Source organism: Mustela nivalis (genome assembly GCF_964662115.1).
Source record: "Mustela nivalis genome assembly, chromosome: 9".
Classification (NCBI taxonomy): domain Eukaryota; kingdom Metazoa; phylum Chordata; class Mammalia; order Carnivora; family Mustelidae; genus Mustela; species Mustela nivalis.
In genome coordinates this window covers 117874684-117887725 of record NC_139028.1, presented here as the reverse complement: position 1 = coordinate 117887725, position 13042 = coordinate 117874684, and the positions used below count along the sequence as shown (strand labels likewise).

Genomic DNA, 13042 nt, shown 5'->3' with positions numbered 1-13042 from the left:
AGGTGCACCGACCTCAAGGGGGCAGTTTGAATGACCTCCCTGGGCAAGCACCAGCCCCAGCCTTCCAGCCCCCCCCCCTCCACTCTCCTGTCCTCCCGAGGCACACCCAGGAGCAGAAGTCAGCCGGGGCCAAACCTCAGGGCACTTCCCAGCCTCGGGAGAGGCTGCTTGGCAAGGAGGGCGTGAACAGGGCCGTGCAGATGACACTGCGCTCCTTCAGACAGCTCTCCCCGGGCCCTTCCGACGCCAGGGTGGTGGCTCTCCCCACCCCCACCCGACGCCCACGGGCAGGGCCACCAACCCGCCGCAGGAAGCTCACCGCACCACGCCTGGGCTGGTAGAAAAGGGAACAGATCAGTTTATTTGGAATGAACACATTGATGCAAAACGAACTATTACGACAGATGGTTCCATGATAACCACCCAATAAATACATATAGTCTGATAATTTAAGGCGCCCGCTCAGCGGGCCGAAGCTCTGTGGCTCTGCATGGGAAGATCCTTCCGTGTGGGTCAGGGACACGGCTCCCGGCCTTTGTCCTCACTGTGGTCAGCGGGCGGGCGGCCCGCCCGGGTCCCCCACAGTCCCGGGCGGCCCCCTGGGTTTCCTGCCGGCGGCGCGGCCCCGCGTCGACCCGACTCGTCCAGTGCGCGGCTCCTGGAGAGGGTTGGGGGGAGAGCAGGCGGTTAGGGCGCGCGGCGGGCGGCCGGGGTCCGGCCGGCGGAGGGTCCCCCCGAGGCCCCGCGCGCGGACACGCGGCCGCGGTCCCCCGCGCGACGGCCTCCCGCGACGGTCCCCCGCGCGACGGCCTCCCGCGACGGTCCCCCGCGCGACGGTCCCCCGCGCGACGGCCGGCACTCACCGCGGCGGCGCTCAGGGCGCGCGAGCCGGCCGGGACTCGGGGGGCGCGGCGGGCGCGGCGCGCTCCTGGCGGCTGCGGAAGTCCTGCAGGGCGCGGCGGTTCTGGAAGTCGATGAGCGCCAGCGTGATGGCCGCGTTCCAGCAGCTCTCGCCCGCGCAGCGGAAGTCGATCTCCTTGCGGTCGGTGGTGACGATGGTGAAGTAGACGTACTTGCCGGTGCGCTCCACGCAGTCCACCTTGAGGATGGAGTGGAAGCGCAGCTCCTTGGGGCGCGCGCCGGGCCCGGCGGGGAACAGGCGCAGGCGGTCGGGCGTGAGCACCCCGCGCTTCTTCTTCCACAGCTGGAACAGGCTGTCGCTGCGCTTCTCCAGCTCGCCCTCGCGCAGCACCTCGCCCGGCGTCCTCATGGTGGCGGCGGCGGCGGCACAGGCGCGGGCGGTGCGGACGGTGCGCTCCGGGGCTCCCGACGCCGCCTTTATAGGGCCCCGCCTGGGCTCGGCCCCGCCCCCGCGCCGAGGCCCCGCCCCCGCCCCGCCCCCTGCCCCCGAGACCGCGCCCCCGCCGTCCGCGGCCGCGGGAGGCGGCGCGCTCCGCTCCTGTTCCTCCGACGCCCCGGCCCCGGCCTCGTGGGGTGACTCGCGGTCCCACCCCGCCCCGGACGCCGGCCCCGCGGAGGAATGCGCTGCGGCCGGCCCTGCCCGCGGTGACTCACCGCCGGGGAGCCCCGGGAACCGCCGGGGGACGGGGCCGGCCCAGGGCGGGAAGTCCGCGGGGCCCGGACCCCCACCCTCCTCCAGGCGCCCGGGCAGCTAGTCCTCGCGCGCCCGGAGAGCCCTTCCCCGGGAGACCCTCCGAGGGCCCTGCCCCGCCGGCCTGCTCTCCCACCTCCACCCCCGCGGGCCGCCCCTGGCCGGACCTTCCGTCTTCCCCACCCCGGGGCCAGGCGGACGCGGAGAGCGGGTGCTGGGAGCCTGCTTTCTCCTCCGTGAAGTGGGGACAGTAACACTTCTGTTCGAGGAGGGACGCGGGGACAGTGCCCCGTGGACGTGAGGGAGCCTCCTCCTGCGCCCTCCTGCCGGCTGGCCCCCGCCTGCACCCCCCAGGGGGGAGGGGGCCTCCGAAAGATCCTGTGGGTGCCGAAAACTCTCTGCTGGTGCTGGAGGCTCAGCCTGGGGCGGGCGGTGGGGGCGGCTGAGTCATGCTTCCCAGTAGGAAGGGGGGGCGGGCTTCTCAGTTACTGTCTCCCTTTTATAGGAGCAGGAGGGACGGCTGGCCCCGCCCGGTTCCCAGGGGTGGGGGTGGAGTCCCGGAGAGGGTCCCGGCGGCCAGGGCCTCTTCAAGACACCCACTTTCCAACACCCCCACCTAGCTGTGACCCTGGGAAAGGACTGCACACCGAACAGGAAGGGCCCGGGTGCCCTGGCGGGCGGGGACAAGGTTGCAGCGCAGGTGCAGGTGCGGAGGAAAACCCAGGTCCCTGCTTCCAAAAGTGCTCGCGCTGGTGACGGCAGAGCGCAGGGCGAGCCAGTGCGGGTTCAGGAAGCCGGCCCTGCCGCTGAACGGACCCTCCCCCAGCCACCCCTGTCCCGTGCCTCGAAAGTCCCCTAACCTCACAGAGGGCAGTCCAGAACCCCGGCCCTTCAGGGTCACCAGCTCGGACCAGGGGCTTGGGGCTAGGAACCCGAGGATGGGAGCCCTGCCTGCCCTCAGGAAGGAGACCCTGGGGGCCCAGGGCCAGGAGGGCAGCTTGAAGGAGTCCCAGGGGAGGGGGCGGTGCCTGCGGAGCTGCCCACGGGGCCCCCCGGGGTGCTCTTCTCAGCCCCATTTCACAGAGAAGTGAGGCCTTAGGGAGGAGGGGCCCTGGTGGGAGGGGTGAGGCCGGGGGAAGAAGAGGTGGGGGGCTTGAGGTGCTAGGGGAACAGACTGAGTGGGAGGAAGGGGCTGTGGGGGCCCCCCAAACCAGGGGGTGCCCAGTGAGGCCAGGTGAGGCCTTATCTCCTTGCCTCCCACTGGCCAGGCCCCTCCGGGGAGCGTTGGCGGGCCAGCGACCCGGGGGGTGTTCTGACAAGTGGGCGTCACAGGGAGTGGGGAGGAGCCTTGGCCTCCAACCTGGGAGGGAGACCCTGGGGCAGGGCAGCCTGGGTGGGGTTCCCAGACGGTTGGGGGTCAGGAGCTGGGCCCACCCAGGCAGCTTCACTAGCAACAGCTCCTGCCCTGGGCCAGCAGCGGCCCCGTGGGCCACCTGCCGCCGGCTCCTGCTCCCAGCTAAGAAGCGTGAGCCTGGAGCCAGGAGAGGGCCCCGTGCCCGCCCCTGAGTAGGCCCATCGGGAGGACCCTCTGGGGCAGGGAATTGGGAGGGATGAGAACGCAAAGCACTGCCCTTGTAACCCCAACGGAGGACCTTTTGGGGGGAGCTCCCTCCCTGAGCCATTTGGTGGCCGGGAGCCCAGAGGACCCAGCAGGGAGACGGCTTCCCGTGGGGCAGTGGGGGCCCTGCTGCGAATTCGGCCTGCTCCCCGCGGGGACCTGCAGCCCACCAGGCTTCTTGGCCACATGGGTGCCGGACGGCCGGCCACGCGCCGGAGAGACAGGGGCTCCGTTCGCTCTTTGCCCTTGTTGGGCCCCCAACAAGGTGGGGTCTGCTGGGGTCACTTTTTCAGACTTGCAGGGAATGGAGGGTGGGGTCTCAGAGAAGTCAGGGCCTCAGCCGAGGGTCCCGCTGCCAGCCTGTGCACCCCAAGGCCCCGGGGCAGGAAGTAGCCCCACCCAAATGAACAGGGAGGGACCTTGCCGGGCTTTGCCTCCCATTGGTGGCATCAGGCAGTGTAGGTCAGAGCCAAGTTTACTAATATTTATCCAAGGGTCGCATCCGGGATTCACGCACAGCCTGTCTGGGGGGACACCCGCTCCTGCCGCCAGGCAGACAGGCTAGTCCCCAAACATCCGGCCAGGGGCCCTTGCGGTCCCGTCCGGCTGGGGGAGGACGTCAGACGGCCCAGACAGAATGATGGCACCTCTCTGAAACGCCCCTCGTGAGCTCATCCATGCAGCCGTGAGAGGCCGAGCCCCGGAGGCTCTCGCCCAACCAGCCTGGGAAGAGCGGCCTGGGAGGAAGCCGTGCGTCACGGCAGCCCAGGGCAGCCCAGGCGCCCCGGGCTCCATACCGCCCTCTTCCTGTGGGAGGCGGTGCTCAGAACAGCCCCGGGGCGGGGGGGGGGGGGTGCTCCCTGCTTCCCGTGCCTGGGAGACCCTCTCCCCCGGCCCCCTCCAGGAAGTCCCCTCAGATGGTCAGAGCATACCCTAAGGCCTACTCCCACCAACTATGCACTGCTGGGAACTGGGGTCCTGGTGGTGGCTCCAGTGTGAACCCCGGGAGGGTGGGGGAAGTCCACGCACCTGGGAGATGGCCTGATGCCACCTGACCCGAGGCTGACATGGCCCATTGGCCACCGCTGCCTGCCACCGGGCCCGCCCTTGATCTCTCTCCTCCCATCGGGAACCTGGGAAAAGGGAGAGGCCGGAGGGCGGGAGGCGGGTGTCACCCCGACTTTCACGGTCAGCCTCGTTTCCTGTGTCCCTGTCCCTCTCTCTGGTTCTCGGGGCCCTCAGCGGGAGTCTGACAGGTGGGCCTCCGCGCCAGACGCTCATCAGTGAATCTTGGCCCCTCCCCTGCCCAGAGCACCTTCCTCCTCCTCGGCCCCCAGCAAGCGTCCATCCATGCCGCACTACCTCGATCAGCTCCTGGGATGCAGGGCCAGGGTCGCACACTGTGGGGCCCCCAGAGCCCAGCCCAGGTGCTCAGGGAAGTTTCTGGGAAATGTGGACCTAAAAAGCGTCGACCTCCTTGTCCCAGAAATGAGACTATTCAGAGCACCGGAAGTCTGTGGGGGCTCTGCGTGCGTGTCGGAGCTCTCAGGGAGGGGTCGGGGCTGGGGGGCCGGGGCCAGGGTGGGGGGAGGAGCAGGAGCCGGCAGGCATGCCCACACTTCGGGCAGACTGCCCGGGGCCTGGGTCACGGGGACACAGGACCTTTCTGGAAGCCTGAATCAAACGAATACAGGGAGAGCAGAGACGGACAAGCTACAGGGAGAGCAGAGACGGACAAGCTGAGGCCGCCGCCTTCTGGACGGTGTCAGCCCTTGCAGGCCCCCGGGCGGCGTCATCACAGGACAGAAGGGACGTCTGCGCCTGTCCACCCCGCCCCCCAAAGGTGGGCTGCTTACTATTATTTACCCAAGGGTCCCACCCGGGATTCACACGGCTGCCTGAGGGACTCTCACTCCTGCCCCCAGGCAGGTAGATTGGTCCCCAAATGGGAAGCAACCCACGTCCGTCGACAAATGAATGGAGTCACAGGACATGGTCTGTCCACACACCAGACTGTCCCTCAGGCTGAACATGGAGGGACACGCTGACACCGGCCACAGCTAGATGGACCTGGGACGTGATGCAGAGTCAAAAAGGCCAGACACAGAAGGGCAAATACTGCAGATCTCACCCAGATGGGGTCCCTTGAGTCTCCAGATTCACAGGCACAGAGAGTGGACAGTGGGTGCCAGGGGACGGAGGGGGGTCGGTGTCTCAGGGGGACAGAGAGTGGACGGTGGGCCCCAGGGCCAGGGGAGGGAGGGGGATCCATGTCTTGGTGGATGGAGAACGGATGGTGGGCTCTGGGGCTGGGGGTCGGTGTCTCGGGGGACAGAGGGTGGACGGTGGGCGCCGGGGCCGGGATGGTGGTCGGGGTCTCTGGGGACAGAGGGTGGACGGTGGGCGCTGGGGCCGGGGGAGGGATGGGGTCAGTGTCTCACAGGCAGTTTCCCTCTGGGAAGATGGGAAGGCTCTGCACAGGGCGGTGGGGACTGCCGCACAACAGTGTGAATGTGCTCCGTGTCCAAGCCGCGCGCTCAGAGGCCGGGAAGACGGGACATTTCTGTGTATTTTGCCAGTTAAAGAGATGTATTTACACGTGAACACGCACGCGTGCCCTGGCGGGAGCCTGCCATGTTCCCTAACAGGGAGACGCGGCCCCGTGCTGTTCTCTCCGACTGGTGTCCCGGGCAGTCCTCTGCGGTGTCCCCCGTCCGTGTTCGGGGAGCGCAGTTAGGCGATTCTCAGAAGCGACAAGTGAGGCCGCGTGAACGATCCTGGACCGCGCACACGCGCGCACAAGGTCACGGGACAGACTGCTGGGTGAACCGCGACAGCTCGGAGACCGCCCGCCGGCCGGCTCCCACCCCCACCCGAACGTGCTGGGCAGCCGGCATTCGTGCAACTTTTCTCCAACCCTGCGGGCAAACCTGGGGTGTCCTGTCCATGGAACCAGTGGATGGGACATCACGGGGTCAGTCACTACTGCCTGATGTGATGGAAGATGTGACTGAGGACCATGAGAGGTCACCCCCGATTATCTGGGTGGGCCCTGAATGCGGTCCGTGTCCTTCCGAGAGAGGGAGGAGGGGCCACAGCCCCGGGACACCGGGGCCCCCAGCAGCAGCAGGAGCAGGAAGGATGCAGCAGGACCCCCAGCGCCGCAGGACCCCTGGATTTCCGCTTCTGGTCTCAGAGCCCTGCTTTGTTCCGCCGACTCTAGCACAGGCCCCAGCCCCGCGGCGGGCTGCTGGCCTCGGCCGGTCACGACGTCTGCTGGCAGAGGCGGCCCAGCAGAGAGGCGGCATGAGCCAGCTCTGGCTGAGGAGGTCGAGGCTTTCCGGAGACCACCGGGGCCTTCCGTGCTGGGTTTGCGAGGATGTGCAGGAGTTCTCCGCAGCACCGGGCCTTCCCCAGGCGAGGACCAGGGAGAGTTCAGCGTGCTCTGCGCAGCTCTGAAGTCAGAAATGCTGCCCAGTGCAGGTGGACGTGGGGGCTGAGCGGTCGAGGACCCGTGGGAGATGGAGGTGCCCCTCTTCTGGGGGGGACCTCTCGCCGCTTCCTCCGCACCAGCAGCCTGTGGGCACCGAAGTCTCAAGGCTCTCTGCATGTGGCTCTGCTGTCACCAAGTCCCACCCCGGCTCCCCACGCCCGAGTGCCTGAGTGCTGGGTGTCCTGGCCCAGGCGGCAACCACTTCAAACAGCGCCCGCCGCCCTGACGGCGCCCCCTCCGGGCCCCATCCATCCTCCCACCCGCGCTGCCGCCCCCGACTCTGAGCACCTGGACGCCGGCGACTACCTTCGTGAGCGGCCTGGGCTACGCGGGCAGCACCGCACATCGCATGGCCGGGAACGCCGCACCATCACGCCCCTCCCAGATGTGGAGGCCAGAAGCCTAACGGTGAGCCCCAGCCCCGCACTTCCCGGAGCTGCTGCAGGTCCCCCCGTCCTCCTCCCAGGGCTGTGTGTGTGTGGGGGGGGGGCACCTCCCAGCCCCCTCCTCTGCTCGGCTCTCCCCTCTCCAGGACGGGAGCTCTCCTGGGAACTTCCAGCCCCTGCCAGAAATGCGGGCAGGTAGGGACCCAAGGGCCTCCCTGCTGGCCTGCGTCCCAGAGGCCTTCCCGTCCCCAAGCAACCCCCCCGCCCCGCTCCACACTGGCAGGCGATGCAGAGGACCCGCGTGGGCGGCTCTGCCTGGACCAAAGCTTTGGGCAGGGAGGCGGCTGTAGCCATGTGCCTTGGGCTTTCTCTCTGAAGCCTCTGGCCTGTGCCCAGGAGGGAGGGTTCTCCCCATGTTCCAGAAGCAGAAGCTGAGAACTAGGGAGCTTCACTAACATTCCTGGGCTTTGGGAAGTCTCCGGCTCTTGTCGGGGGGGGGGGGCACCCCATGTCTCCAGGGCCTACAGAAGCCCAGCTGGGCCAGGCACGCCTGCTGGGCTGTCAGGGAAAGGAACATCCGGCCGCCACCCTCCCTGAGCGGAGTCATCTGGGCCCCGCTCGCCCCGCGAATGGCACCATGGTGACATCCTGGAGGTGGACAGGGGCTCTGCCCTGGTGCACCAAGGTGACTTGGCCTCAAGGAGGTGTATAGGCCTCACCCACCTTGGAATGTAGGCTTCACCCACCACTGTGGCCTCTGATGGTGAGGGGGTCCCTGGCCAACGAGGAGGATCACACCAAGTTCAGAAGGATGGAAAGCTCAGCCGGGGTCAGCTGAGGAGGGTCCGGGAGCCCCTGGCACTGGGGGTACCGCCTGCCAGCATCTCCTGGTGGGTGGGAGGCCTGGTACCTGAGTCTGGGGTCCCTGGGGCTCCCCCACCGACAGGCTGTGCTCGGCGGCTGGAGAGGGGAGTGTGCCTGCCTGTACAGAAAGGCGGCCAGTTCCTCTGCTTCAAAGAACGTCAAGGCAGGGGCCAAAGCTCAGCAGCGGCTGAGGGGAAGGCTGGCTGGCACGGAGCCGAGGGTGGCCCCGACGGGCACAGTGCTCTCGGGCGGAACCCTTCCTGGGCTGTGCAGCAAAGGGTCAGGTCAGAGGACACGTCTCCCACTGCTGCCCTAGGCCCTCCCCTGCAGTGACCCTGTGTTGTTCCCCATCACACCCACTGGGCACGCGGGGGCAAGGAGACAGGGAAGACCCCTGAGCAGAGAGCGGGCCAGAGACTGGCAGATCGACCGAGACAGGCCAGCTGACGTCTAGGCTTCACCTCCCCGGGCCCGGGCGCTCTCTGGGAGCACAAGCCACAGGGCTGACTTGGGCTAGCACTCAGGGGGAGTGGGACTGCTGGCCACTGCAGGGCGTGGGCAACCTCTGCCACTCACCTGGCCCTGGGTGGACACGATTCCTAACTTACCCAGAGGAAAACCAGAATTTTAAGTGGATTGACCCCAACTCCGGGGCACTGCTGAGAAAGTAGCTTCACTGAGGCAGAGTTTACGCATGTACAAGCAGACACTCCCAAGTGAAGCAGTTCCCAGAGTCCCTGTCTCCTCGGGGGTGTCCCGGTCACCCTGCCACCGCGGCCCCGGCCATCCCACAGCCTCCAGAAGCCAGAACAGTGCGTCGTCTGTAGGCTCTTCTTTGCATCTGGCTTCCCCCAGCCAAGGCTGGGACCCTTCCACTTTGGGCGTGCGCCCTGCACTCAGCAGGCGCCGAGCCGCCCGCAGATTTAAGGGTGCAGAGGCGGGCGAACCAGGAAGGACAGACCTGGCAGCTGGGCCCAGTCTCGTGTAGAACAAGTTAGTTTAAGGAGGGAGTACAGAAGGGAGGAGGGTCAGGCCGCAGAGCCCATGGGGGGGAAAGGTAGCCCTGGACGGTCACTGGAAGCCTCTGAAAAGCATTGTGGTGGCCCAGCCCAGAAGGGGGACGCAAAGGTGGCTCCAGGCAATTCAGGGGTCATGACCCACGCAGAGCCAGCAATCGCCCAAACAGCCGCTGCAAGTGCCCCCTTCCCCACTGGCTCCTGGCGGCTCGGGGCCTCTCTGGCACAAGCAGCAGGGCCTGAACGACCCCACAGAGCCTCCGGCGGTCTCCCTGGGCTGCCAGCAGAGGCCCGGATGGAGGACGGATGCCAGGCTCCCCGTCCAGCGGACAGCTCTGCGGACAGGCCAGGAGGCAGTGCCACAAGGGATGGTGGGGGAAGACACAGCTTCTCAGGCTTCGAGCTGGAGTCTTGCTGTCCAGATACGCCAGGCTGAGGCCCTGCAGGCCCCAGGGACCGAGCTCCATGATGGAAGCCACATGGGGGTGCTGGTGACACACGCACACTCTTGTCCTCCCACAGAGAAACAAGACCCAGGGCCTCCAGAGACGGCCACCATCCAGACGCCCCTCCCACCGTCGTCCGTGCTGGTCCCACGAGAAAACACGCCTGGTCTGCCCGCACCGTGCAGGTCGCCGCCGAGAGCCAGCAAGCCCAGTCACTACTCGCTCGGAGCCCAGGCGGCAGGCTGCTCTCGCCAGGCTCTAAAGGGAGCCGCTGCAGATGCGAACCCACACGGGGCTGCCCGTCGGCAGCTCCTCAGGACCACACTCTCAGGCATGGCCCACGTCCGCCACGGGCCGGCGGCACGGACTCGGCCAGTCTCCGAGGAAGGGCACGGGCTCCTCCCAGCCCTGCCATCCCACGCCATGGCAGCACATGGCGGCCAGGCGTGGCTTGGACTCCCGGCCCAGGCAATGCGTGTCGACTCCCAGTGAATCCCTAGGAGCTGCGGGCAGAGGGGGCCCAACAGAGCCCGGCCCCTGGGGCCCCCAGCACCCTGCCAGCCCGTGCTGTGCCGATCTGAGGGGGCTCGTCCCACAAGTCCCGTGGCTCTTCGGTGAGGCCCGGCAGCCTTCAGGCCGAGCAGTGCTGCTGCTGCCGTGAAGGCGCCTCTGTCACCCACCGCAGAGGCTCAGGAGCCAGCGGGAGAGGATCCCCCGGAAAGGTCACGCTCAGAGTGAGCCCCGGGCCAGCAGGACAGGTGCTCCCCGCTGAAGCCGTCCCTGCCAACGTGCCGCCATCGCCCGAGCACAGCACTGTGTGTCGCCCCTGCTTGCACCCTGGACGCTCCAGGGCAACAGGACACGTGGAGAACTCGGGGAGCCCTGGCCAGGCAGGGTCCATAGGGATGAGAAGCTGCCCTGGAGGTCTGGAGGCCCACCCTCAAGAGGTGCTCCCTGCGCTCACGTGTCCTCTCCGCCGACCGCCCTCGGGGGATGGGGTTCTCATCCTGTGTCAGCTGGAACAAAGCACCTCCGGCACCCGCAGGCTGCTTGGGTAGGGCGTGGGGGGCCGGGGACTTCAAGAACCGAGAACGTCCTGGTTTTAGCTGTCTGGGGCACATGGAAGCCCGGCTGTTCCAAACCCTTGGGCAGCACTTCCCGCTCCTTCATGTGGGCACTCCCAGGGACAAGCCAGGCCCCCAGACAGGCTCAGGGTGAGCTGGGCACGGGCAGCTGGCCCGCGGGAGGCGTGGCTGCGTGCTCACCCTCTCTGGGCAGCTGCACTCCCCCGGGCACGTGCTGAGCAAGGGCTCGTGTGACACCCGTCTCTGGGGGGAGCGCTCCCTCTCAGGAAGGAATGGAGGTTCCACTGGCAAAGTACCAGTGAGAAGACAGACAGAAGTGGGCCTTATGCAGGAACTTTCCTTCCTGGAACCTTCTGGACCTGAAAGGTACAGCCCTACAAACTCTCAAGAAACAGTGTACTCCTGGGGGGGACCCCAAGTCCATCCAGATTGTGAAGTGGGTCTGCAGACCTAAGGAGCAAACTAAACGTAGTCATCTCCGGAGAACTGGCGGACGTGGAAGAGCAGAGGCCTCCGGTCCGGGTCTGCCCATCTGCAGGGCTCAGGAGGCCGCACAGCCACGGTTGGGAGCTGCTGGGAGTGGGCAGGGGCCAGCGCCACCCCCCCCCCCCCGCTCCTCCCACAGAGAGACTGCGCACAGAGCTGGCTCCACGTTTCACAACTTTAATAGAATATTCTAACTATTCTGTACAAACTGAAAACACCGTATTCAGTTACAAATGTTATTAGAAGTAAGGCCAAGCACTCCACAGACCTGGTCACAGTGTGGATACACGTCCCCGGCTGCCAGAGACCACGGTCGCACACTCAGAAACCCCACACGCCAGCCAAGAACAGGTCACTCTGAACCCAGGGCTTTTAGAACAAGATGAGCACGGGGCCAAGAATTGGGGGTTGTGCGAAAGCAAGACTTGACATGTGGACACACTAGAAGGACAGCAGCACGTCCCAGCCCCGGCCCCTCACCTGCGCCCTCAGGGCCGCCATCCCCCAGAGCCAGGAGGTCTGTATGTCATGAAAACGAGCACCCGCCCTCAGCCGCAGGCAGGACAGAGCGAGGTTCCTTCTCCACAGGCCTTGCTCCCCTGGGAGCCACCACCACCCCCGCCAGGCGAGTCGCCAGGTCACCCGTCACACACATGGTTTCTGAGAGTGTAAGGACAAGTGACAGCAAGCGTCCCAAGCCCTCACCAGCAGGAAAGAATAAATAAATATGAGGATGAGCCACAAACACTCGAGCCTCAGGGCTGGGGCGCACCGCCGCCCCTGCTGTACCCCGAGGGCCACAGAACCAGAGACGGAGTGTTCTACAGAGAACAGGACCCTATGCAGCTCTTCTGAGCCCGCTAGAGCACAGGAGACCGAGAGGTGGGAGACAGAGCACGCAGCTTTCTTCGAGGGAAGAAGAATCCAGTCCGACCGTGGAGGGACGGGACTGGTTCTGGAGGCCCCGGAACCACCCCCCACACACGTCTGCTCTTAGCATCGCCCCACCTTCTGCCACCCCTTTCCCCCGGGGGTCTCTGGGGCCCTCCCGGAGGCAGGGCCCGGGAAAGTCCACTGGGCTGCACCCAAGGCCGTAGAGGGTGCTGGAATCAAACCTCCTATTTCTGAAATGCATTTAAGTTGCCACTGTACAGGTTAAGCAAAATAATAAGGATAAAGGGAAAGTTAAAGTCAAAATCATGCACTTGAAAACAAGTTAGAAGAAAGCACTGCCAATACGGTGGTGGGGCCGCCGCGCCAAGTCCCGCTGCTGCCGCCGGGGGGGCCTCGCTCCTCACTGCTGTTTGCACTCCGAGGGCTGGCTGGGCTCCTTCTGTCAACGAGAGAAGACAGGACTTGTAGGAAACTGGTGTCATCAACCCGTTACCGCCAACCGACAGTGCAAGCCAAGACTCGATTTAGTACCTTCGTTCTAACTGAACAAACGGTTACCGCAGACGTGCTTCTACGGCAGTAACCGAACATCAGCCGACTTCCCAGGAACAGTCTCACCGGGGCTGCCTTTCTTGTTGGGAGACAAGCCCGGAGTGTAAGTCATGGCCCAGGCACCGGGAAGGAAAAGCGCCTCAGGGTCAGGGACACTCATCTGTGCAAGGGGAGCCACACTCCAAAGTGACATGGCAGGCTCGGCGTCTCAGGCAAGCCCCCCGACCCTGCCCACGTGACACACCAGCCGACTCCCCTTTCTGTCCCTGCCACCTGAAGGCAGGCTCAGCACCTGAAGGGGAAGGGGCCACTGTGCGGCGGGCCGAGGCGGCCGGGTAGCTCCACCAGCCCCCGGCAGCAGCCCACAGCCAGGAGGCCACGCCAACAGCTCCGCACACGGCCTCGGTCCCCCCAGGCCCCTCCCCAAGTGGGAATTCTATCCTTCCAGAAAGGCAGCAGGGAGAGACCAGGCCCCCTGGCAGAGAAGCACGTCCCTGTCGGGATAATCTAACACGCCTCTCAGCGTTCAGAGCACAGCCAGCAGACCCACGCGTTCTGTGGGGAGGCCGACGTCGCAGCCTGAGACCCAG

At 66.3% G+C, this 13042-nt stretch overlaps 2 protein-coding genes across 11 annotated transcripts in view; both read right to left on the bottom strand.

Moving 5' to 3' along the window:
- Positions 1–335: 335 nt before the first annotated feature.
- On the bottom strand, positions 336–1331 carry PHLDA2 (pleckstrin homology like domain family A member 2). The gene is made up of 2 exons (XM_082749272.1): positions 864–1331; positions 336–658 (listed from the first exon to the last, which is right to left on the bottom strand). The coding sequence occupies exon 1, from the start codon at positions 1268–1270 to the stop codon at positions 875–877; it is 396 nt and encodes a 131-aa protein (XP_082605398.1). The 5' UTR covers positions 1271–1331; the 3' UTR covers positions 336–658; positions 864–874.
- A 9836-nt stretch (positions 1332–11167) lies between these two features.
- Positions 11168–13042, bottom strand: part of NAP1L4 (nucleosome assembly protein 1 like 4) — a 42910-nt gene continuing 41035 nt past the window's right edge. For all 10 annotated transcript variants that reach the window (XM_082749223.1, XM_082749219.1, XM_082749217.1 and 7 more), the window contains one exon: positions 11168–12339. Coding sequence is in view for 5 of the 10 variants with exons in the window: in XM_082749217.1 (XP_082605343.1) it covers positions 12301–12339 (39 nt within the window). In the remaining 5 variants the exon portion in view is untranslated. The remainder of the gene's footprint in view (positions 12340–13042) is intronic.